The sequence below is a fragment of the Triturus cristatus genome, chromosome 2_1 (assembly GCF_964204655.1).
Source record: "Triturus cristatus chromosome 2_1, aTriCri1.1, whole genome shotgun sequence".
Taxonomy (NCBI): domain Eukaryota; kingdom Metazoa; phylum Chordata; class Amphibia; order Caudata; family Salamandridae; genus Triturus; species Triturus cristatus.
Window position 1 is genome coordinate 862946029 of NC_140581.1, and position 26903 is coordinate 862972931.

The window sequence follows — 26903 nt, forward strand, 5'->3', positions numbered from 1 at the left end:
ATATATTAATTTTATCTTACTATTTTTTGTAAAATTCTTACAAACTTTTTAAACATAGTTTGTAATTTTAAGTGATTTAGGGCCTGATTATGAGTGTGGTGGTCCATCAGACCGCCAAACTCGCGGAGGCATGGCAGGAACCATGGCACTGGTGGCTCACCGCCGCATTACGGTTGCGGCAGTCCCACCGCTGCAGGACCATCGCAACCACCAGGGATCCATGATCCCTTGGCAGTGGTGTGGAGGTCTAGTCCAGCAATATGCTGCAGCACCACCGAGCATATTATGAGTTTCCTCACAGGCACAGTTTTCATGGCGACGAGCCCGCCGTGAAAACTGTGGCGATAAGGAAACTAAGGGGGACCTATAGGGCCCCCTGTTGCCTCAGTGCCAGGTGCCTGTCTGCATGCACCTCCAGTTCCTGCACGGCATGGACTTCACTGTCCATGACGTGCAGGAACGTGCTTTGGCGCTCCCATTGCAGTGTCTTTCTAATAGGCACCGCTATGGGACCACCAAAGCACCGCCTTCCAGACCACAAACTAACTCGTAATCTGGTGATCGGTGTGCAGATGGGTTTTGCAGTGTGGGAGCTGGGCGGTTGCATGGCGGCCTGCTACCACACCGCCAAACTCGTAATCAGGCCGTTAGAATTTTTTCTTTTTTGCTAATAGTAATTTATAGTGTTGTTGTGGGTTATTCGATTGGTAGAGGGATATGGTGGGAAGTTCATTAAGTAATAATGAACTATTCATTCTCATTAGGTAATAATTAACTATTGTTTTTTAATTGAAAAGTAATTATTACACTGTTTATGATTTTGTAATTTGGTTAATTTTTGTTCAATTTTCCTAATATAAATGTGTATAATATTGTATGTTAGGTAATAATGTTTATATTTAAAGTTTTATATTTTTTTCTAAATTAATAGGGTTATTGAAATATGTAATGTGTTTGAAGTGAAATAGTTTCCCTACTGTTGCTTATACTGGAGTGGGAATAGTAAAGGAAACTCCTTTGCATCCCAATGCTTTCCCTAATACAACACAGATTGGAGTGGGAATAGTAAATCTTACCCGTCCAAAGTCCAACGTTTTCCCTACTGTTGCACAGACTGGAATGGGAATAGTAAATCTTACCCCTCTGAAGTCTGATGCTTTTCTCACTGTTGAACAGACTGAAGTGGGAATAGCAAATGTACTCCTCCATAGTCCAATGCTTTCCCTATTGTTTCACAGACTGGAGTTTGATTGGTAAATTTAACTCCTCTGAAGTCCAACGACTCCAACACTTTCCCTACTGTTGCTGAGACCGGAGTAGGAATAGTAAATTTAACCCCTCCAGTCCAATGATTTCCATACTGTTGCACAGACTGGAGTGAGAATAGTAAATCTTACCCACCCGAAGTTCAATGCTTTCCCTTTTGTTGCACAGACTGGAATGGGAATAGTAAATCTTACCCCTCGGAAGTCTGATGCCTTTCTCACTGTTGAACAGACTGAAGTGGGAATAGCAAATTTACTCCTCCATAGTCCAATGCTTTCCCTATTGTTGCACAGGCTGGAGTTTGATTGGTAAATTTAACTCCTCTGAAGTCCAACGCTTTCCCTACTGTTGCACAAAATAGACTGAGGATAGTCAATTTAACCTCTCCGAACTCCAACACTTTCCCTACTGTTGCTGAGACTGGAGTAGGAATAGTAAATTTAACCCCTCCAGTCCAACGATTTCCATACTGTTGCACAGACTGGAGTGAGAATAGTAAATCTTACCCACCCGAAGTTCAATGCTTTCCCTTCTGTTGCACATACTGGAGTGGGACTAGTAAATGTAACCCCTCCGAAGTACAACACTTTCCCTACTGTTGCACAGACTAGAATGGGATTAGTAAATTTAACCTCTCTGGAGTCCAACGTTTTTCCTACTGTTTGTAGTGGGAATAATATATTTAACTCCTTTGAAGTCCTACACTTTTTCCACTGTTGCATAAACGTAAGTGGGAATAGTATATCTATTATTCCCAGTCTCTAATACATTTCCTAATGTTGGTTAAATATATTTTTTATTAATATTTGTTTATAATTTATAGTATTTATTTATATTTGTATTTGTTTTTAAATGTTGATCATATTTGTTGTCCATGTCTTGTTCTGTTTTTAATTTTTATTTTATTTTATTTGTTTGATAATTTAATCATTGTTTTGGAATTGTATTGTTAATATTTCTTCTGCTTCATGTAAATGTAAATACATATATATATATATATATATATATATATATATATATATATATATTTATACATTTATGTAGATATAATGTGACTTTTATAGTAGTAAATTTAAAGAATTAAACAAAGATATAATGTAAAATATATATTTTTAATAATTGTGTTACATTATATATATGTGCGTATATATATTGTTTGAGATTGTTGTACTTACCATTATAAGGATAGGGAAACAATATTTTTGAAAATTATATTTTAGTCAAAATATTTGTGTTACATGATATTGTTGGTTCCTATATTGTGTCAGTGATCCAGTACGTTGATGTGGAGTTAGGAATTGTAAATCTACCCTTCCCTATATGTACTTACCTTTCGATATTTTGTCCCTCGATATTCTGTGATCAATATTCTTGTACCATAATATTGTTGGTGTACATAATCAGTAGTATAACCGGTGCTGTCACTCTTTGGTCATGGTTGAGCTGCAATTTTCCACAAAGGAGGTGAAGGTTATTGTTATTCCATGAGAAAATATACACCTAAAACAAATAAAGTCCGTACAAAAATACCTAAAACATTTCAACCTGTTAAAATGCTGAATCCAGCCAAGCTAATTTCCCCAAGATTGCACTACATTACATTACTGTTCTATCTGCAGTACCGGCATGTATGGAGTCACGCACTTGCTAGATGGACTAAAAGAAAGTCCATATTTTTGTTGATAGATTTATTTGGATGGTTGCTATTTTTTACCGTCTATGGGGCATATTTATAAAGGTATTTTGGATCTAAACTTACAAAAATGTTAAAAATGCCTCCATTTACGCCTATGAGTAAATCGCAACAAAAATAAAAAACTGTGGTTTTGCACTGTGCGCTCCATTCTCCTGGTGCCTCATTCTATGCTATGTAGATGGACGCACGCAGAGAATAGGAGCATATGATGTTCCAAGGAGTATGCCGCTGTTAATCTATGTGATCTGCAAAAAGTAATCAATGTTCTTGAGTGTACTTTTATGAGTAGAGGTATACTACTTTTTGGTGGAATTGGCGCATATATTTCTTTAGAATATAAATAAATAAATCTTTCCAAAAAAATAATATGTTTAAATATGTATTCAATATATTGCCACAAACCTCTCCCTTGTCTAAGGAGACAAGATCATAAATCAGCAAAACTATGGTGCTTCACTTATGAGTGATGATCAGAACTTTTTTTATAGGTCTGATCCACAAATACTTTTAAATCCTCAACTATACAGGTTCTCCTATGCACATGTAGATTTATGAGTTATTGAGAATTCAGAAACATTCCCTGTAGTGTGCCTGGAAAGCTGCATGGGTCGCAAATTTCCAAATTTTCTACTGGGAATGCCATGTAATCTTTGCTATCTTTCCACTGCGGAACTGTGTGTTTTTTTTCACAGAGTAAATTATTACCAGTGGAGGCATCCTATCCTCTACATTCCCTTGAAGTCCCTCCAACTTCATGGGTGTCCCGTTCCCTTTACCAGAATTGAGGACAAGTAAGTTGAGCCCTTTTCTGGAATAAATCTCCAACCCATTTCAGTCTTGGAAAAGATTTCAGAGGAGTTTGTGAAAGTAAACAAACTTGCGAGTTTGTGACATTTAAATGCTCTCAAGACAATCTATGCATTGATTCGCCATTTTCCCACACCTTTGGTGGGATTTTATGTATAGTGTGTAGTGGTAGCATATATTTGTAAAATAATAAAATCATTTACACCTGCCAGGTATCCTTTTGTGGCTATGTTACAATTGTAAATTTAGAGACATGAACAGCAGCCATGATGCAGAACAACATGTCTAGAAAAAAATCCAATAGCTCTCTTGCAAACGAGAACTATTGGCTTTGTCAGTGCTTGTTAGTACTTATAAGTCACCACTAAGATGTGTCCTAAATGCCCAAAGGGCAGAGTGCATGGTATTTAAAAAGTAGGACATATATATTTAAGGTAATATTTACTTGTCCTGACAATGGAAAACCTCCAACGTCGTTTTTCACCATGGCAAGGCTGGCTCTCACAAAGGTTAACACTGGTTCTCAAGTCAGAGATCTGCCATTAGGCCAGCTGCTCCCAAAGATCCTTTATTCTTTGATGGGAGTCACTTTGCACCTTTTAATGGAGCTGGTAAAATCTAATTACTGTCACGAAATTAGAGAATCCTGGAAGAAGCAGTTTGAGGACTGTCCAAGCTTCAGGAACACATGAAGAACTTTTTAAAGAAATATCTTTGGGAAATATTTTCTAAAAATCAATTGAAAAGATTTTTGACAAACATGCAAATATGATTTCTGTATCCCTTTATTTAGTCATATTATGAAGGTAGACAGCAGACCACATAGAAATGCTGCTCCAGCATATTCTGTAAAATTGGTCTTTTGAATCATGTTACTTTAGAAACATGCTAATTCCATATTCAGCATACCCCAGTTGTATACATTATGCACCCACATATTGTGGGTTCCAAAGCACCCCTTATTTTTGACTTAGTTAATGTTAAACCGGATTACCAACAAGTCAAAAAGGTTTGTGTTGACATGTACTGGCTGCAGTTTTTAGGCAAAGCAGTTCAGGGCTGCCACTGCAGACCTGAAGCCATAATGTATATTCATAAGGTATATCCTCTACCTCCACTCTCTGACTCATCCCAAACACCATTCTTCTACTGTAAACCCCAAAATAAGCCTCTCTAGACTCTTTCCTCTTCTACCCCTCATTGAATCATCTCAAACCTCTTTTACTATTGAGATCTCCCAAACAAGCCTTTCTAAACCCTTCTCTCTGACTCTTCCCCCTCCACGTTCCCTTTACTCATCTCACACCTCCTGTTGATTTCCAAATAAACACTTTCAAGACCATCCCCTCTTCTATCTATCCACTATACTTTTCAATCCAACTAAAAGACTCACATGTCCACCACTCAAATTGATTTCATATTTCCCTATACTTATCCTTTTTTGGTTCCGGAGTAGTGTAATACTCGCCAAAAAGCACTTCAACACCTCATCAGGGGTTGCAAGCGCTATATAAATTCAAACTCTTCCCTCCTCTATTCTTTTTCAATGCAAATATCAAACTTAAATGTCCCCCGCTCAAATTAATTTCATACTTCCCTATACTAATTCACCACTCACTCCTTGTGGGTTCCTGAGTAGCGTGCTACTCGCCAAAAAGCACTTCAATGCCTCGTCAGCACTATATGAATGCAATTACAATTACAATTGCAAAAAACAAAGACTTACTGATGTAAATTGCTTTGTGAAGAAGACCCTAGGTATTTAAGGATGTTTGGGGCGTTCAGAGGGCCACTTAATAAGTACAACCCTTAGCAGAATGTTGGGTTGCTGGCACACTCGGATATAAAAAAATACTTTCCATGCTTTGGCAGCTTTTAGGTTGCTTTCAGCAAAGTGAACATTTAATGTTATGCCATTAACTACCCTGCTCACTTTTGATGGTACACATATGCCAATAAACCTCTTGTACACATTTTACCTTGGTCACCCGCAGCCAAACATAGAGAGAGGCGCCTACTGTCTACACTACTGCTTTATTTAAAAACAAAGATGAAACTAGGAAAATCAGGGAACAAGCTGGTCCAACCTAAGGCTGTTTTCAAAACATGGCTTTATATGTACAGTTCACAAAGGGATGCTTTCTTGCTCTATTCTCTTAATAGCACCATATTAAGCTTAGGGATCTTGAAGAGACGTCTCAGGTACTGAAAGGTTAGGGATCCAATTAGCAAGGATAATGTTTTGGGGTGCCCTCCCCAGCTCAGGTATATTTGAAAGGTTGCTAAAAACACTATTTTTGTAAGGTTTTCTGCTGCGGACCTCTGTACTGTAGATTTTATGGCGCACCATTTTTCTTTCTTTAGCTGGTGGGCTTTATCTTTGATTACGAGTTTGGTGGTGTTGCTGCAGGCTGCCACACCAGCACCCCACTGCCACACTACCAAACTCGTCTGCACACCACCTGCCAAATTACAAGTTCATTCGTGGTCTGGCGGGCAATACTTTGGTGGTCCCACAGCCGTGCCTTTCAAAGGCTAATATCAGAGCCTTAGAAAGGCACCACAGTGGAAGTGCCAAAGCACTTTCCTTCATGGCATGGACTGCATGCCGTCCATGTCATGCAGGAACCGAGAGTGCATACTGACAGCGGGGCACAACATGTGCCCCCTCTGCATGCACCCCAGGCCCTGAGGCAACAGAGGGCTCTGTAGGGCCCTATTATTTCCCTAACCGCCACACTCTTCATGAAAACTGTGGCGATGATGGAAACTCGTAATATACTTGGTGGTGTCGCTATGGCACCACCTGCATATTGCGGCCTTAGACAGCTGAACAACTGCCACAGGATCAAGGATCCCCAGCGGTTGCAGCGGTCCTATGGACCGTCATAGTCATAATAAGGCCCAAAGTAGGTCTACTGTTGATTGCTGGATGAGTCCTAGAACTATGCAATATGTTGGGTATCTGAATCTTGGACCTTAAATATTTTGGAAATGAGCTGACTAATTCTACTTGTTGTCCAGTGTATTCCTCTTGATTTATCGCTCTGTCCTCCATTACCACCCAAAATAAATTAATAGCCGAGATTCCTAGTTGGAATTATCGTAAAGCTCGAAACACCCGCACCTCCAACACTCGCCCCGTATGAAGCACTCTATGAATCAACATTGTGCCATTCATGGACTAAGAATGAAGCAGCCGCTTCATTGTTCAGCCAAACGTGCTGCGGGAACCCATCAGGGATATGAGACACTATTCAAATGCTACACTACATTACTATGTGATACAATGATGCTACAAACACAGTGGACACTGAAGAGTAAAGACTTTCAGAGCATATATTCTAATGTTGTAAAGCGATAATGGAGCAAGTCTGTTGCGTTTGACTTGGCTTAAAACCAGGCTAGTGAGCAAAACCAGCTTAGTAATCAGCCGGTACACGTCATTCCAACTGCAGCTTGTTCAAGGGAGGCTCACCTCCCATGACCCTGAGGAAAGACTGCTAATCTTATCCTGAATGCCGCTACCAGGCACATGAAGCAGTATTAATGCTATGGTGAGCATGCTCCGCGTTCTATTTTCATTTTTCCATTTATTTTATTCTGTATCTTCCTTGCATCCAGAATTAGTTTATTTTTATGCACTCTGATAAGGGTCAACAAAAAGGATATTAGAACAATTACAAGGCTGAAAGATCTTGGAGCAAGAGAGACAAATGCTAGAGGACAGCCATTCTTTGTGAATTCAATTGTATATTGATAGTGAGATCCTAGTGAAAAATGAGATGTGAAGTTCGAGTCGGAGCAAGGATCAAGAGCATGTTTCTAAGAAATCCCTAGTAACTTAGGTTGCTGTTCTGTGTTGCTTGAATGAATAGTCAATTTGCCCCTTTGTCTCTACTGTAACGGATTGCATTGAACAGCATTTACTCTGCATCGCACTACGCAGTGCATGCAGTAGAACAGCGGCATAAGTGCTGCCTCCTCTTTGTGTGAAGCTGCTATACTCTGCAAAGAATCAGTGCTGCTATGGGCAGTATTGAAATGCCCCAGGAGAGCCCATAATCGATTCTATGTCAGGACCGGGGGCGAGGATTACCCTGTTCTCTTATCACTTTATTTAATAGCTGCCACATAAAACAACACATCAAACTTCTTTTTTCTTGAACCATAAGGAAAAGGAAAAAGAACTACAACAATCCATGTCCATAATAGAATTGAAACTTTCCTTCATGTTAGCTTTGAAATTATATATTCAACACCAATGTGCGGCCCCATGGCCAAAGAAGTGCTTAGATGAATACATACCGTTTTCATTTATATAGCGCTTTGAATGAAGCACTGTGCATCATTGCTATGGTACAATAAAAATGTAAGCTTCAAAGATAGTTATACATTTATTTTGAGGAAGATGCATATGGTGATACCTTTTAAGCTTATTTAGAAATATTATATGATCCTGTATGAAAGGGAAACTCTTTTCAAGGCATATGGATACAACACATGAATTCATCGCTTATCTTTTATTTTAAGATGCTGGCTAGCATCCACATTCTATTTTAAGATTTTAGTATGCTTTGCTCTTCCCACAATTTAGCATTTATGATACCAAATGCTTTACAAAAGGCGCCTGCAGGTCTATCAAACCCTTCGCAAGATCTATCATAGCAAACAATATGGCAATCAACACTTATTGCTAAGCAAGTAAATCAATGTAATATCGCATATCACTCCAATTTATATAAATATAGAGAATTTAAGAAAACTTTCTCGGTGCACCTAACATTATATTTATCACAATCCTGGCCCGTGAATAGGGCAATATCCATGATGAAACTTCAAAGAACATATATGTATCTAAGCCTTGCATTAATCAAATTTATTTGGATCTTTTCCTGAATTTACTTTCTATTTTCCCATATTCAGCTCATACCCAATAATCAAAATTACAATAATTGTTCAAAGCAAAAATGCGTGTTTCATATTGCATATGGAAGTATCATGTAATGTTGGCGGTTTCATATCTGGTAACTCAGTGTACATTTCTCTGTTTCCATAGTCTGTTGTGTATGTCTTAGTAGTTCTCAGCACCATTTGTAACATCACCAGTCAATCTGACCATTAAGCAGCATCTTTGGGTTGAGCATTTACAATCATTTTATCCAAAATGCCTAACACTATGACAGCATTTTTCTCACGTTTCCCCATGTTCAAATAATTGACTGCATCCAAGAATTTGAAATCAAATTATATTAATGGCCTGATACAACAAATTAACATGCACTGCCACCTGTGCTTTGGGATTCTTCACCATAATCGCGAGCAGCATTGGTGAAAAAGGGAGGACAACAAGGACTGAAAAAACCCAAGAGTCAGTACACAATAGTGTGGAGGGACTAAAAAGTCCCAAATAACTAGTGGCACTACATTTCCAGAGTACAGATCATAGCATTAATCAAAATTGCACCTACTGCTGTGTGAAATGCCTGTTCCCAACCTAATTGCTACACTGTGAGGAATGTTTGTCATGGCTTATGATTAGAAATATGCTCTTTCCTTATAACTTAATGTGTTTATTTTCTCTGGACACTTACGTGTTATGATTATGTGCAAACACAATAAATACACGATTATGCAAAATAATATGTTCCTGAGATCTGATGACGATCCTATTGTTTCACTGAGCATGAGCAACATAATACATGTGCCATCCAATATGTTTTTCAAAATTACAGTGAAGGCTATATCTCCTTGAGATGTAATGAATATTCTTTTACCTAGATTTCCGAACCAGTGAATATGCCAGTTGTTCTGTGTGTAATGCCAACGACTATCCTCATTGTTACTATCCATGTGAATATGGCAGTCATTGGACTTCCTGTTATTCTGTATGTGCCCAAAACTAGGTCCATCATTTGCATCGTCATGCAAATATATTCATGCTTCATTAGATCAACTATGGCCAGAGAAAATCAGCGCCCTATGGCCTCCTGTTGAAGTCCTCAAAGCTACATATCCCATGACTTTGAGCAATGTCGTTCATGCATGTGTAGAGTGAACAGACGACACATAGCCAAGGAGGGGATACTTAGGTTGGTACATCCCACACATTTGCTTCCCATATGGGACAAAGAGAAAGTCTGCTATGCTAGCAGGTGCCACAGAGTTTGTGACTGATTAGAACCATACACTGGAGCTATGCAGTCCGTCTATGCATCTTCTCAGACTACCTGTGACCTAAGGCATTCAACTTAACAAGGGCTAGAAAATCACTGTTCATACAGTCAACTGGCCTTCCATGGCTCACCGTTTGCACAATAAATTCTGGGAGTGGTGAAGTCAGCAACCCCGACAATGTGTTGATAGAGCTCCCAGGTATGCTCGTACGAGCACCCTTATGCAACAGTTAAATATTTATGTCATAATGCTGATTAGTGGTTTGGTCTTGAATGTTCAATTATGCATCAATAAAACAATATCTTAATGATTCAAACTTCCCTGCCTAGAGCTCTATGTAATATCTTACCTTTTTGCTGGTTTCAGATTTTGCACCCGCAGCAGTAAGTCATGCTTCTCTTGATTTCATTTTCAGGGTAGCAAAGTCAATGAAAATCCCCGTCTATGAAACCCCAGCTGGATGGAGGTTCATTGCAAACCTCATGGACTCTGGGAGATGTTCCCTTTGTGGTGAAGAGAGCTTTGGAGCAGGTAATACAATATGTCACAATATAGACCATTCATGATATCAGTTCCTTGAAATGAGAAAGCGCTCATTGCATGGACTTGCGACAGGATGTCATTTATCGCAGAAGGCACCAATGAGACACAGGGAGGAGGAGCCTTGTTCCCGCTAGGCTTGCTCCTAGGTCCTAAAGCCTTCAGGTTCAAAACTGTGTGAAAAATACTTGCGTCAGTGAAAATATGGCTGTTTACCACACTTGTCAGATAGATCTGTTTTTTAAGTGTACATTTTATTCTTCACATCTAGGCTTGTTTTCTTCTGCTCTTTTTAATATTTGTGGTATAACACTGAATTTCTTGCTAAGTTCTGCCATGTCGTCGTGAAGTTCGTGATTTGTCAGTGGACAATTTGCTCTCTGTGCCCTAAACACCAGTCATTTCACGATTGTCTCAGCCGTCATGAGTCTATGAAGTTGAACTAGAGTGTACATATTTTGCTCTTTTCCGATTCCATCAAAAATGTTTAATATATAGTAGGTGTAACGTATTTCATTCTCCCATAAACATTACATGGCATCGCAATCTCTTTTTCTTAAGAATTAAAGTGCTTGTTGTTAATTGACTCTATATTTTTATTGCAATAAAAAGTTCACTACGTTTCAATTTATGTAAACTTTTAGACAGTCGTACAATTTTTAATCCTTCGTTTGTCTTCCCTCTTACACCCTCTGAATACAAAACAGTATTGTAGGATATGGTCAAAAAATGCTTTTGTGGCCTGCCGAGTAAGACAGACTTAATTGAATATACTGAATATGAAAAATAACTGTGACATTACAATCTTGAGTTTTTAGGTGGGTTTGTTGCAAGTCTGGTCTATGTGCGGCGAACCACTTTGTAATATGTAGACAGATTTTTCAGCACCTCCTCTTTCTTTGTCTTTGCTTGCTATTATTCTCTCACAACAAATCAAAGAAAAAACATACTAGTCAGCGAGACCATCATTCAACTATAACATTACTTTAGCAATTGTTTTTTTTTCTCAATATATATATATATAAAGACTCAAAAAGCTAAGGCTTTTCCATTAAACTCTTAGGGGCATATTCTCAAGAACGTGTGATAACTATCGCAAAAGTAACTTAACGCAACGTACAACATCGCAGTCAAATTTACGCTGTGTTAACCAAGTATTCACAACACGGCGGTACCATGCGATAGTCACCAGATAACGCGCCAAATGGCCGCATTAAAATCAATGCCATGCCGCAAAAATAAAAAACATTAACGCCTAAAAAGCTGAGATGAGGCCAAGCACGATACAAAAGCTGCGAAAACCAGCGGCAGGCCTGCAAATCCCACACGCCTGGCGGGAAAATGCACCATAAAAGCAGAACAAGAAAAACACACCAGGAACAATCCAAAGTGCGCAGCAACATGGATGCACCCTGACCGAGCGCAGAGGCCAACGCGAGCCCCACAAGCCCCACAGACCACCAGCAAGGTACAACAGGTCGGGGAAGGCTAGGGAGAAGAGGGAGAGGAAGACGGGGTGCAGTCCACAGGAAAACAAGACCAGCGTCAAGGAGGTGACAGAACAATACCATCAGCTGACCCACAATCAGATTACCTGGAATGCAAAGCAAAAACCAAAGGAAATGATGGACGGAGTGTTGAACATTGCAAGCACTCACCCCCAGTCAACTGATCTGGGTTTAATCCATCACCGTTCTTTAGCCCACTCTACCACCCCAGTTCAGACATGGCCATATGCAAATCAGTCTGACCCTGTGCCTCATGGGAACAGCCCAGCCCGAACTGCCAAGCCATGTCTTCCCTGGACCGGAAACAAGCTTCCTAGGACCGGTTTCTGGCATTTAAGCCGTCTTCAGCCAGGCTTGCTTGAATCCAGTGGCAAAGTGAGCAAGGGACTCACGTCTGAGCATACCCTGCCAACTTATGGCAAACAAAGCAAAAACCAAAGGAAATGATGGACGGAGTGTTGAACATTACAAGCACTCACCCCCAGGGAGTGCTTGCAATGTTCAACACTCCGTCCATCATTTCCTTTGGGGGGTGAGTGCTTGCAATGTTCAACACTCCGTCCATCATTTCCTTTGGTTTTTGCTTTGTTTGCCATAAGTTGGCAGGGTATGCTCAGACGTGAGTCCCTTGCTCACTTTGCCACTGGATTCAAGCAAGCCTGGCTGAAGACGGCTGAAATGCCAGAAACCGGTCCTAGGAAGCTTGTTTCCGGTCCAGGGAAGACATGGCTTGGCAGTTCGGGCTGGACTGTTCCCATGAGGCACAGGGTCAGACTGATTTGCATATGGCCATGTCTGAACTGGGGTGGCAGAGTGGGCTAAAGAACGGTGATGGATTAAACCCAGATCAGTTGACTGGGGGTGAGTGCTTGCAATGTTCAACACTCCGTCCATCATTTCCTTTGGTTTTGCTTTGTTCGCCATAAGTTGGCAGGGTATGCTCAGACGTGAGTCCCTTGCTCACTTTGCCACTGGATTCAAGCAAGCCTGGCTGAAGACGGCTGAAATGCCAGAAACCGGTCCTAGGAAGCTTGTTTCCGGTCCAGGGAAGACATGGCTTGGCAGTTCGGGCTGGACTGTTCCCATGAGGCACAGGGTCAGACTGATTTGCATATGGCCATGTCTGAACTGGGGTGGCAGAGTGGGCTAAAGAACGGTGATGGATTAAACCCAGATCAGTTGACTGGGGGTGAGTGCTTGCAATGTTCAACACTCCGTCCATCATTTCCTTTGGTTTTGCTTTGTTCGCCATAAGTTGGCAGGGTATGCTCAGACGTGAGTCCCTTGCTCACTTTGCCACTGGATTCAAGCAAGCCTGGCTGAAGACGGCTGAAATGCCAGAAACCGGTCCTAGGAAGCTTGTTTCCGGTCCAGGGAAGACATGGCTTGGCAGTTCGGGCTGGACTGTTCCCATGAGGCACAAGGTCAGACTGATTTGCATATGGCCATGTCTGAACTGGGGTGGCAGAGTGGGCTAAAGAACGGTGATGGATTAAACCCAGATCAGTTGACTGGGGGTGAGTGCTTGCAATGTTCAACACTCCGTCCATCATTTCCTTTGGTTTTGCTTTGTTCGCCATAAGTTGCCAGGGTATGCTCAGACGTGAGTCCCTTGCTCACTTTGCCACTGGATTCAAGCAAGCCTGGCTGAAGACGGCTGAAATGCCAGAAACCGGTCCTAGGAAGCTTGTTTCCGGTCCAGGGAAGACATGGCTTGGCAGTTCGGGCTGGACTGTTCCCATGAGGCACAGGGTCAGACTGATTTGCATATGGCCATGTCTGAACTGGGGTGGCAGAGTGGGCTAAAGAACGGTGATGGATTAAACCCAGATCAGTTGACTGGGGGTGAGTGCTTGCAATGTTCAACACTCCGTCCATCATTTCCTTTGGTTTTGCTTTGTTCGCCATAAGTTGGCAGGGTATGCTCAGACGTGAGTCCCTTGCTCACTTTGCCACTGGATTCAAGCAAGCCTGGCTGAAGACGGCTGAAATGCCAGAAACCGGTCCTAGGAAGCTTGTTTCCGGTCCAGGGAAGACATGGCTTGGCAGTTCGGGCTGGACTGTTCCCATGAGGCACAGGGTCAGACTGATTTGCATATGGCCATGTCTGAACTGGGGTGGCAGAGTGGGCTAAAGAACGGTGATGGATTAAACCCAGATCAGTTGACTGGGGGTGAGTGCTTGCAATGTTCAACACTCCGTCCATCATTTCCTTTGGTTTTGCTTTGTTCGCCATAAGTTGGCAGGGTATGCTCAGACGTGAGTCCCTTGCTCACTTTGCCACTGGATTCAAGCAAGCCTGGCTGAAGACGGCTGAAATGCCAGAAACCGGTCCTAGGAAGCTTGTTTCCGGTCCAGGGAAGACATGGCTTGGCAGTTCGGGCTGGACTGTTCCCATGAGGCACAGGGTCAGACTGATTTGCATATGGCCATGTCTGAACTGGGGTGGCAGAGTGGGCTAAAGAACGGTGATGGATTAAACCCAGATCAGTTGACTGGGGGTGAGTGCTTGCAATGTTCAACACTCCGTCCATCATTTCCTTTGGTTTTGCTTTGTTCGCCATAAGTTGGCAGGGTATGCTCAGACGTGAGTCCCTTGCTCACTTTGCCACTGGATTCAAGCAAGCCTGGCTGAAGACGGCTGAAATGCCAGAAACCGGTCCTAGGAAGCTTGTTTCCGGTCCAGGGAAGACATGGCTTGGCAGTTCGGGCTGGACTGTTCCCATGAGGCACAGGGTCAGACTGATTTGCATATGGCCATGTCTGAACTGGGGTGGCAGAGTGGGCTAAAGAACGGTGATGGATTAAACCCAGATCAGTTGACTGGGGGTGAGTGCTTGCAATGTTCAACACTCCGTCCATCATTTCCTTTGGTTTTCCTTACCTGGAATGCAGCCAGAGTGTCGAGGAGGCCAATGGAGGAGGCCAAGAGGTGCTGGCATGACGTGAAAACCTAAACCAGGCACCAAGACGCTGCCAACAGGAAGGCAGCAACAGCGATAAAAGGTGTGAGTTCTGCGCCACAGGAGGAGCCGGAGGAAATGGTGCAGGGAGGTGAGAGTACAGATACAGCTCCAGAGGACCTGACACAACAACAACAGGGTGAGTAACGACCAGGGACTGGGAGATGGGGGGGAGATGGGCACAATGGCACACATGCACAAGTGAGTTGAGCACACTGCACACCCACAATGACCCAAGGTCATCTCCCCCATCCCCGTGGAACACTGCAGTACACACACATAGCAATCACAGCACATCCCATGACAATGTGGCACAAAGTGCAACACCGACACTGCAGAACAGGGGAAACAACAGGGTCCACCCATGCGCAGAAACAGGCCAATCACATTGGACAGAGCAGGGATCTGTGAGATGCATATTTGCGGGTACAACCTCACATCAGTCATGTAGTCCAAATGTACACTGTCCCAACTCAAATTGCCAGCACCGCCCAAACAGTCACAAGGTACATTGTCACACAGTCTGCATGCTCATAAGAACAATTCGCCAACATAAATGTCAACACAATGTCAACATGCAACACCCCTTCACATTACTGAGGAGCAAACAACACTTCCAGCAGGTCAGACCAGACAACCCATCAGTGATGCCAGAGACGACCACCACACCTTCGACCCCAACGCCCTACAACAGCCCCTGGACATCCCACGCAACCCACCACCAGGACCAGGGCAGACAAGCTACTTAGAGGAGAACCCAGCCCCTGCACAGACCACACAGCAGGAAGCACCCACCAGCACAGCAGGCTCACAACACTTCACCGACCTACACATGGCACCCCAATGCCTGGTGTAATAACGCCAAAAGGAGGTGGCCCAACAGGTGCGGGTGTGGTCCGAACCCTTGGACGGTGAACTAGAACACATACGTGGGTGTCCAATACCCTTCAGGGACCACCCACACCCCACAAAGGAGACCCACACTGTCATAGAGACACATGCAAATACACATTCCCAGTACAGAACCACGCCCAGGGGCATGCACATATCAGTCACACACCCACGTTGGCACTGCATACGACGGTCCAGTCCACTCCCCTTACGAATTGAGTGGGTGACGACAAAGCTACATGTTCAAGCTCCAACCCACTGCCTGCGGTGACATGTCTGCGTCCGATGTACACAGCACAATGTAATGTCCTAGGGCCCATGGCCCTCATGCATACAACAAGACCACAGGGACACACGTAGATATTATGTTGAACTGGCTACGGGCATGTGCGTCCGACACCTTTATTGGTAGGGCCACATGTACAGTGACGCCTCTGCTGGTTGTGTGTGGGGTGAGTGCAAGCCAGCCAAAGGGAGTTGTTGGTGCTGGCAACACATACAACAGTGAACACAATGAATACTGAAACAGACAACACAAGCATTACAGGGAAAACTGCGGAGCATCATGGAGGTAGCCAGAGCAAGTCCAGAGGTCACACAATGAGCATACAGAAGTGTCCATGAGTTGCAGTGCGCTGAGTTTGGGGCACCAGAGCAGACCGTGCCCATGTGAAGAAAATGCCAAGGATTGGGTCCCTTCGGGACAGTCTTGATGCAGCTGCAGTGGGGGGGTGTCGCACCTGCATCATCTTCCTCATCGTCGTCCCAGGTCTCCCACACTGCCTGAGGTAACATTGCTGCGTGAACTGTCCACAGCAAATACCAAAAACAGTAATGGACGATGATTCATGGTGCACAGAGCCAGTGGCACCTGGAGTGCAGAACAGGGGATCAGGCAGAAGATGGCATCCATGACAGGTGTGATCAACTCTGATAGTTTGGCAGTAAGACACTTCTGACTCTGGCACCTGTTGTTTGGAGTTGGTCCTGGCGGTGGTGGCGTGTGCCTCCTGCGGTGATGTGACATCAGGGCCGGTGAGGACTCAATTTGATGTGTGAGCCATGGTGTGCCGCATTTTAGGCCGGAGGCAGCGGACAGTGCAGGGCCATAGACACATGGCGTCGATGATCCCAAGGCCATCGCCTCAGAGGCCATCCAACATCTCAGAAGAAGGGGTCCCTGACCAGCACAGAGTTAGGGGCCCCGGATGCACTGCGGCCGGCACAGGCACACCACCACGGGACGGTGACTTGTGATGCAGTGAGATAGTGGCACATGAAGTGCTTAGCGGGTCCTCGTCGATGTTCAAGGTGGACCTGGAAGAGGCTTGCAGGGGACAGTGGAAGGTGTCCTCCAGGGCATGATGCAGAGGGTGGAAGCTGTACGGAAGCAGCAAATGAAGGAGTGGAATGCCACGGCATTGTTTGAGCCACAAAGTCAGTATCATCATCATGATGGTGACGACAACCCCAAGGCCATGGACTCAGTCGCCACCAAAGTCCAACCAGGAAGTGTCTATGGGTCTCGGGGAACAGACTTATTGGCCCTGGGGCTGAAAGGGGATGCCGTCTGCGTTGAGGCCTGTCCAATAACATCAAGTCTGCCATAAATTAATCAAGGCTGAATTCAAATTGTGTGCAGCAAACTCCACCGCAGTGAAGGCCTGAGGCAGCGGTCAGAGCGGGCCAGACACGGTTCAGCGCACTCCTCCTGGAACTCTAACACACAACGTTGACATTACGTTTGGGGGTGACTTGTGGTTGACGGAGGCCAAAGCACCAGATCCAGTGTTCAGTCAGCGACAATGACGTCTCCTGCCTGGTACGGACTGGATCGGCCGACGGCATAGTCATCAAGGGCCCACAGACATGTGTGGTTGGGAGACCAGGCACAAACTTGGTGTCATCACATCGAAGGGAGTACAGTGAAGTGAACTCTTCATAAACGTGCGTACTCGGACAATGTATGATCAAGACTCAGTTCCAAATGTATGACCTACTTGACAGTAGTGAAGGCCAGAGGCGCTAGTAGAGTATGTCAACGAGAAAGGACTAAAGCATGCCTGTGTCGTGGAGGCCGTGATGGTCTGAGGAGGCTGCCAGGGTCGAGGGCTTTGGGCTTGGATCTTGCACCGGCACGTGGTGGGCCCTTCTTGACACACACCGGTGTCAGAAGGTGATCAGTGTGGGTGGGATGTGTGGGGGCAGGTCTGACGGGTTCGGGGTCCAGCGGCCCGGGGTATAGCAGGCGCACAGGATCGCAGGCAACTCCGCTCACGAGGACGGCGTCGGCCTCATGGTGGAGTGAGAAGCGCTGCCCTTGCAGAGACGTTGGGCATTCTGGAAGAGGACCACGTCCAGGGCTACGTGCTTTTTATTCACACCCCTACGCTGGCCTGGCGTACTCTGGGCCATCCCACTCCGCTCATGCTTACGGAGGGGACGTAACTGGCAACATTTCTGCGAACTAGCCCACTGGCTGGGGTGACATGGTTGCGTCCACTGTCCACTGCATGCCATACACCAGAGGTGTGTGTCGCCATGGATATGGCTGTGTTCTGCATACTGCGGTCTGTCCAGCACATCTCCGTCACTCTTGGCATTGTGTACTTTCCCAATCATGGTTCTCCTGCCTCCTTCACACATGCCAGGTTCCCACCTCTCCCCACATTCAACTTTTGTGTGGCTGAGGTCCCATGCCGTTGATGGCTCATGTGCACGGCTTGCCCAGGTTACCATTGAAAGTTGTTCTGTTGTGTCTGGTGGGTGGGAATGTTGTTTTGCATGTTGGTTTTGATTTTGTGACGTGTGCATTGCCAGAGTTGTGAGTTGCATGGTTGTGGAGTTGAGGTGTGTGGGGAATTCATTTGGAACTTGCCAAGGGGCTGTGCATTTCCCTTGGTGCCATCCTGGTAGCGCTGGTTGCTGATGGACTGTCGGAGGATGAAGGAATCATGCACACTGGCTGGGTATTTGGCGACGACGTAGGTGGAGATTCCACGGTGTTCGGATGTTGTCTGCACATTGATGTAAGAAGTGTGCTTTCTGTTGGGGTGATTGTGTGCTGTGTCACCAGGGGGCACAGGTAGGACATGTGTGCTGTGGATTGCCCCCAACATGTTTGTGCTTCCGGCTATGGCGTATGGTCCTTGCCTGGTCTCCAGCTGTTCCTGCGCATGGTGGTGGACGTATAGGTACTGGTCATACCAGGCTGATGGTGGCATCCAGGACAGGTGTGAGGGACTTGGATATGGCTGGCTGTGTGACTCCTCCGACTCTGGCGGGTGTTGGTGGGGGGGTACCATAGGCCAAAAGGTGCATGGCAGTCAGCAGCTTTGTGTGGGGTGGGATGTTGGTTGTCTGCTGTGTTGTTGCCGTCAGCCTGTTGGGCGATGATGGTCAGGATGCGTCGGATGGTTGTCCTTTTAAACCTGTAGTGGGCAATGGCATCCTCTGATGTTGAGTCTGTGAGGCTGATGCGTTTCCTGTGGGTCTGTCTTTGTCCGTGCTGCCTCTCTGGTGGTCCGGGGGAGGGGAGTTCGGGGGGGGTTGTGGTCCTGGGTGTAGTGGCGGTGTGTGTTGTTGCCCTTTTGGGGCTCTGGGCTGCATGTTCAGTTGCTCGGGGGCATCTGTTGTTCTTCATGTTTGGCTTTGAACTGTGCTCCCTTGGCTGCTGCCGGTTGTCATCCGACTTTACACCAGGTCAGAGCAGGTGTAAGTTTCCTGCTGCTAACGCGCCTTATCGCATGTTTTATGATCTTATCGCCAATGTGGCTGGTCATTGAGAATGTTGCGTAGTGGTGTTGTCGAAGCTTTTTGCATGGGAATGCCTACTCTGTATCTCATTAACGATAGTTGCCGGGGTCATCTGTGGCGATGTTTTTTGTGGATGCTATCGCCGGAAAACTGGTGCTATGAGCTGGTAGCACCAGCTTGTGAATGGGGTGATGAATTTATCGTGACTTTGGCTGCGCTAATGTGGCGTTAACTCGGAGATAGCTCCTTGAGAATATGGCCCTTAAGTTAAAGGTAGTATTGTAGTGTTGTGTTCGCTAGGCCCACATGCTACTAAAATAAGTCACAAAAACACATGAAGTCTACTTGGTTAACTGGCCACGAGCACATGCACTTGGGCCTTTTTACTGTCAGGCTCATGTCACTCGTGACGCCTGTGTGGAATGGGTGTGGGTTGTAAGTGTGTCCAGCCATTAAGGGAGTCACTGGTAGAACAAGTGCCTGCTGAGACACTAGAATGTATCCAGCAGGACACTACATTCCTCCCAAACTTTATTGAAAAACAAAATAAACACCAGTCCAACCTGTGGGGTTCAAAAGCAATCAAATAAACACCACAGGGTCCATCAGCCTCTAGAATCATGCAGCACGAAGTCAGCAGACATAGGTCTGATGACTCGGACTGCAGCAGGACAGCTTCGCTTGCATGCATAATTTAACCTGAGTGGTTCAGGACACAATGGCAGGCTAGGAGACGTCAGCCGCACTCCAGCAGCATACCAGTGGAAACCTGTCCTTTGGTCTGAAGTTGCTTCGCTTCACTGACATTGAGGATGATCTGTGGTGGGTACTTTCAGTTCATAATACAGGGTGCGTCATGAGCATGGTTGGAGTCCATGTGGAAGGTTCACAAAGGTGTTACTTGATCGACTGAAGTCTCTGTTTGACGACCTTGCCGTATCCTGTAGTCCGTTGGTGGGGCAATATCAAGTCCAACTCTCCCGCCTGGGGGAGGCCCCTTGTCTGGGTTGCCACCAGACTGCTTGTGGGCCGCAGTGGGGCTGCGTGTGTGCCTACGTGAGGACAGCTGCAAGACCACTGAGGAGCCAGTGGTTAGTCACTCGCACAAACCTCAGGGATGGATGGGTCTTGGTCAAGACATGCTCTGGCTACTGGAATTCGGATGTAAGCCAGGTTAGCGGGTAGTCTGGTACTTCTTGTCAGCTGGTACGGCAATGGCATAGGACTCCAGTCCACATGTTCAGTAGTCTAGGGATGGTAGTGTTTGACGCACTTGACAAGGACTGGTGTGATGTCATTGCCAGCCATGTGGTGGATCTGGACAACATTTGGTGACGACTTGCCGTGTTGGTTGCAGGCCTTCGTTCTTGAGTCAATCATGGGAAGTGGGGGTTGCTTGGCGCTTCCATTTCCTTTGGGGAGGTATATGCATCCTTGTGCTTGGATTTCTTGGGTTACCGAGCCATCGGTGACAGTGACGTGATAGACATGCTGAGAAGCGTGAAGCAGAGACTCTGTTCACACATGCTTGCAGCTTACTCTCGGTCTCCGGCTGGGCGGTCGCCACTTAGTTCTCGTGTTGTGTCACCTAGTTAGTTTTCTGTTTGCATGTCTGGATGCACTCCTTCAGTAGCTCTATTTTTCTTCAGCTTAAGGTCTGGCCTCCCACAACTTTCCCTCCTGAACTTCATCGGTTGTCAGATTGCTAGTGTAGACCAGCCGGTCACACTTCCATATCTTCTGCTGGGTGCGTGGTCATGCACATGGCAATGATGATGTGGTTGCCATTATACCTGGACGACAAGTAGTAATGATTCACTTTGAGTAAGGATGATTAGGGTGATATCGCAGCCACGTGTTTTTTGCTGGTGCCGCTCTTCTCCCATGGCATCTGTGGTTGCGAGCAGGGATGCCATCTTACTCAAACAGCCGCTTCTCAGGAACTGACGGTCACACTGAGAAACGTAGGGGTAGAGACGCGGGTTGCACTTGCTGGCGGATTACATGTGGCTCTCCCATTGAGCTGTCTCCATGGACGTCGCTCTGCCTTGGTGGCTGTCTTGTGTCTGCGGGTGTACACTTGGCTGGTAGTGGTACGAGTCCTCGTATGTCTCCCCTTGTTATTCTCTCCAGTGCACCTATGTTCGTCCTGTTCTTAATAGTGATGAGATTGTTACTCTTCTTTTCAGTTCTTCCTTTACGTGCAACTGGTCAACAGGGCCTATCAACATTCAATGGTTTCTGGACCATGCAGGCGAGACTTCCGTCGCTCTTCTCTTTTCTCCCTCCTGTGTGCTGGGTGGCATCCAGCCACTTGTCTTTTGTGTTTCCTCATCAGGGAACTTCGTGAATCTCCTACTGTGGGTGTTCCCTCTTCTGGGATTGGCATCCATGGGCAGTAGGGAGCTGTGGTGTTAGCTTGTCACTTGGAGTGTGGGACTCTCCTCTTGTCTGTATTGATGTGGCTTTCTGCCACCTTCTCTTCTCCTTGCTGTGGTGGGGGCTTTCCACTTGGAGTGTGCGACACTGCTCCTGCCTGTATTGGGACTCTGGCAACATCATCTTGAGGCAGTGTGGGGGAGGACACTCTTCTCTTCTTTCATGATGTGGCATCATGCCATATTCTCTTACCCGTGTTGATGCGGTGGCAGCTTGCCACTTGGTGATGTGAGGCTCTCCTGCTTGTAATGGGCCGATGAGCGATGTAGTCTTACGGCAGTGTTGAGGCACTCTGTTGATTGTCTCAGGCCCACTGCGGGGCGGTGTTGGTGCAGTGGAGATGTAGAGTCTCCCCTCCTGCATTTGGACCATGCTAGTCCTTTACTCCCCTCTCTACTCAAGGGGAATGCTGGATGCCTGGCAGGCAACCAGGCTCTCTGTAAACGACCTAGTCTCTTGGATGGTGCTGTAGCCTTGCTTCCTGTATGCTTGCCTTGCTTTCCTTGTGAAGGTGGCAGATAGCTGCTAGGTGCATGCATGACACTCTTCACTCGAGGCATGTACAACAACACTCTTCTCACCCTCCTTAAACTTTCCTCACACCGCTGGGGAACCTCATTCAGCACAGCAGGTACCTGGGTCTAGTGGTGCAGAATGGCGCAGCTCATTGTGGAGGCATTGCTGGCTCTCCCTTTATGATGGGCAGCAAGTCTCTTTTTGAAGTCCTAGCCCCGTCGGGGATGCTTCAGCAGGCCACTGAAGCAGGGTATGGTTTGCATATAGCATCTTCTGCGAACTGGGGCACGATGCTCTAAAATAACCACCAGGTGGTGCCACATGCACTTCAGCACGGCAGCTTTGCTGACTTTGCAGGCCCATGCTACTCCCTACAGGAGCTGCAATCTCTTTCATTATTCTTTAGGTATGCAGCTCACTTGGGTGTGTAGGGCACTGTGGATCCTCTCTGCCAGTCTCTTGCTGTCAATGCCTGGGGCGCAGGAGTGGGGCACTGTACACATTTATGAATGCAGGACAACTTTAAATGTTAATTATTGCACTGGGGCCCCTTCCTTGTGTGTCATTTATTTTCTGCTGGGCATGGGATACGGTGCAGTGCAATGGGCTGGCAGTAGGTGGCGCTGCAGTCACCTGTAGGTTCAGGCTAGGCCAGTATTGGCAACAGGAAAACACCTGGGATGAAGGCAGGAAGCACATGGCCTATGTTCTACGATTTGGTGTCCGCTGGGGCCTCCCACATGGTGTGTGTTTGTGCTGTACTGCATAGAGAGGGATCGCTGGATTATTACCGACCCTCCTCTGTGCCAGGTGGCAGGGTGCAAGCCTTTCTCTTCATCTGGCCTGTGATGCAATGCTGCAAGCCAACGGTAGGGGTGCTGCAGCTACCTCATACGTGCCATGGCAGTGTTTGGCAAGCTCTCTCTTATGCAGCGAGTACTGCGGACGGCTACTGGCAGGAAGGCCGTGCACCAGAGTGCTTCTCGCCAAGCCAGGCCTCCGTGTTACTCTTGTTCACCGCAGGTGAGGGTGCAGAGGTGAGTGCTGACTGTTGCGCTGCTCCTCTGTTGCGTGCAGTCAGGGTTGCCTCTGCTGCGGCTCTTTCTTCATTGGCTCCTTCCCCCCATGTGGCGGGCTCCACGGGACCCTGGAGATGCAGGATGCAGGAAGCGCTCCTTGCAGGGCCACAACACTTCTGTGTTCCGGCACTGGCAGCCCCTTCTCCTGAACCGAGTGAGTGACAATGGGGCAGTGGAACGTTCCAGCAATGCGGCTGCTCTGCATTCTCTTCACGCTCTGGTCCCTCACGCTTGGGGCACCGCTTAGGCCGTCATCCTTCTGGTCAAATGTGCCGCTTCCCCTCACGGCACTTCCCCGCCGGGCCAAGAGGTGACAGGTGGCGTCAGCAGTCACCTCTGCAGGCAGCAGTCATACCTTACTAGCGCACCGGCTTTCAGGAGGTGTCAGTGTGCAGTCGCCTCACCCTCCTTTTCCTCCTGGGGCAGATGGCAGCTGGCGGAGTCAATGACGGGTGCTTCTGCAGGTACGGGGCACTACGAGTACCAGAAATGTCTCTGGCAGTGTGAGCGACTCTTACTTGTTACATGCACTCGCTCTGCTCACTTCGTCTGCTTCAGTGTTGGTGCAGTTTTCTTTCTGCCCAGATGGGCACTGTTGGAGCGGGGAAGGCTTCTCGCCTCTTGCAGGAGGGTTGGCAGTGAGAAAGTTCCTCAAGCGCAGTGGTAGCTGAAACTCTTTCCCCCTTTGAATTGTTCCTTGAACGTATGCTGCAGGGCTGGTTTGCATTATGGCTACAGGGGCATTAACATGTTGGTGGCTGCAGGGGCTTCACCGGAGGGCGCTGGTATATGCACTGGGTGGCCCTCTTCTCACTCATCGTCAGTCGATAACACACTGGCAGTAGGAGCGGGAGCAAGCCTTTCTGCTCAGACCCGCTCCTCGCTACTGTAGTGTTGTGGGCCCAAGGCCCACATGCTACTAAAATAAGTCACACAGACACATGAAGTCTACTTGGTTAACTGGCCATGAGCACGTGCACTTGGGTCTTTTTATTGTCAGGCTCACTTCACTCGTGATGCCTGTGTGGCATGGATGTGGGGTGTAAGTGTGTCCAGCCCTTGAAGGAGTGGCTGGTAAAACAAGTGCCTGCTGAGACACTAGAACGTGTTCCACGGGACACTACAGTATTGATACATCAGATTGGTCGCACACTGCTACACCTACCAGGTACTAGACCGCATACTTGCACGCACTCTTGAGCATAGGTGTATCCGCCGACGCTGACCTTCAGGGACCATTTTCATTGGGGGAACACGACTGGTAGGTGTAGCAGTGTGCGACCAATCTGATGTAACTTTATATTCAGGCTCCCTTGAGCCGGTGGAGTCGACGGACTCATGGTTACGCACCTGCGCGCTAAGAGAGGTACTAGACCTGATTATGTTTTTAGCAGCTTACACAGCAACCCCACTCTCATTTTCCTACTCCCTGCTGACGAGAGGCAACTACCTCGAAACACGTGTCCAGGGATGGCACACGCCACGCATACTTGCACGCACTCTTGAGCATAGGTGTATCCGCCGACGCTGACCTTCAGGGACCATTTTCATTGGGGGAACACGACTGGTAGGTGTAGCAGTGTGCGACCAATCTGATGTAACTACAGTATTGATACCTGAAGAATTTCAAGTACACACTATTCAGCCAGTCGTCAGGAGACCTATTTTCCTTGTTTTGACTAGGGCGGAAGACGGCCTGGCTATACAACTGCTTGGTATGCAACTATGTTCATCCGAGGTGGAAGTAATGTGGCATGGAGCACATAAAAGAGCTATTAAATAAATATATGAAATACCAACTGATTTACAAAGGTAATCTTTCACTTTTGTGTAAGTTTACTCTTTTTTGGCTTTCACAAACTACGAGATTAATTTTACTTATAAAGACTCTAAAGTCGTAAAATTACTATTAGTAAAATGTATCTCGTAGTTGAGAGTGCCAAAAATGTTACCTTTGTGAATTAGGCCCTGAGTGTCTTCATTTTGTCTCAGCATTCATCTTACAAACAGCAGCAAAAGTGTGGCAGGGCAACATAATTAAATACTAAACAAACTAAATATTAATTAGATGATGTAACAACGGACAACGAAGACGTCAGTGACATCAAGATGCGCGGTAAAACCATCTCCAGTTGGCCACGATCAAGCGTCTCAGCTGTTTTGTTATTTCTTCAAATGATCACATTTTATATGATTTTGCAGCTGTGTTATGATGAGCAGAGGACACAGCGGCTCTTTAGCATTTCAAAGGCACATTTGCACTGTCCGCTAATGTAAACCGGCTGTGGGGCCTTTCACTAGCGTGCAGCTCTCTTTCATAGCAGGCGTGTTTCGTGGCGCACGCTCTTAAATAAAGCTCTCCTTTTGCTTTATAAGGGCAGAAGGCTTCGAGACGCTCTCGCACGCTCGGCTCCTCAGATTTGCTTTTCTGGCAATCATTTCACAGAGCTGAACAGCTGCTTTAAAGCGTTTGTAGGGAGAGAAACGTTTTTGGCATTACCTTCTTTAGTTTGCTGTCTTAAACCTTAACGCTTAAAAACATGATTTTCCATTCCACCATTCAGAAGACAGCGGCAAGATCATGAGTGGATGAATGCTTTAGGCGCACGTGGCTGATGGCGGAATTTCCCATGGTCCCACATATTTTAATTAATTAAAAAATAATTCAAATATGGTGCAGCAAGAAAGAAAAGAGCAAAACGAAAAGCAAAACTGTGTTGGTTATAACATTCAAACAAATCTCCCGTCAGTCTTGATATTTGGCTTTTTTCCCAGCTGAGAAGCCTGAAGGCCGACAATCAGAACCCTGGGCCCCATTCACAGAACTAACTTAAGACAAAATCCTAAACTTACTACCATTTTGGAATTCACAGAAGGCACTTACTCATTTTGGTATTCACAGAAGGCACTTACTCATTTCGGTATTCTCAGAAGTTAGGAGTCCTAACTTTAGGACTCCTAAATGCCTTCTGTGAATACCGAAAGTCTTAAAATTAGGATTTTTCTCAATTTAGTGGTAGTAAAGTTAGGACTCCTAACTTTAGGACTCCTAAATGCCTTCTGTGACCACCGAAAGCCTTAAAATTAGGATTTTTCTCAGTTTAGTTGTAGTAAAGTTAGGAGTCCTAACTTTACTACCACTAAATTGAGAATAATCCTAATTTTAAGACTTTCGGTATTCACAGAAGGCATTTAGGAGTCCTAAAGTTAGGAGTCCTAACTTTACTACCACTAAATTGAGAAGAATCCTAATTTTAAGACTTTC

The 26903-nt window shown here is 46.0% G+C and overlaps 1 protein-coding gene across 1 annotated transcript in view; it reads left to right on the forward strand.

Annotated features, from left to right (window-relative positions):
* Positions 1-26903, forward strand: part of PGM5 (phosphoglucomutase 5) — a 680115-nt gene that overhangs the window by 382882 nt on the left and 270330 nt on the right. The window contains exon 7 of the mRNA XM_085632981.1: positions 10362-10477. Coding sequence (XP_085489107.1) covers positions 10362-10477 — 116 coding nt within the window. The remainder of the gene's footprint in view (positions 1-10361; positions 10478-26903) is intronic.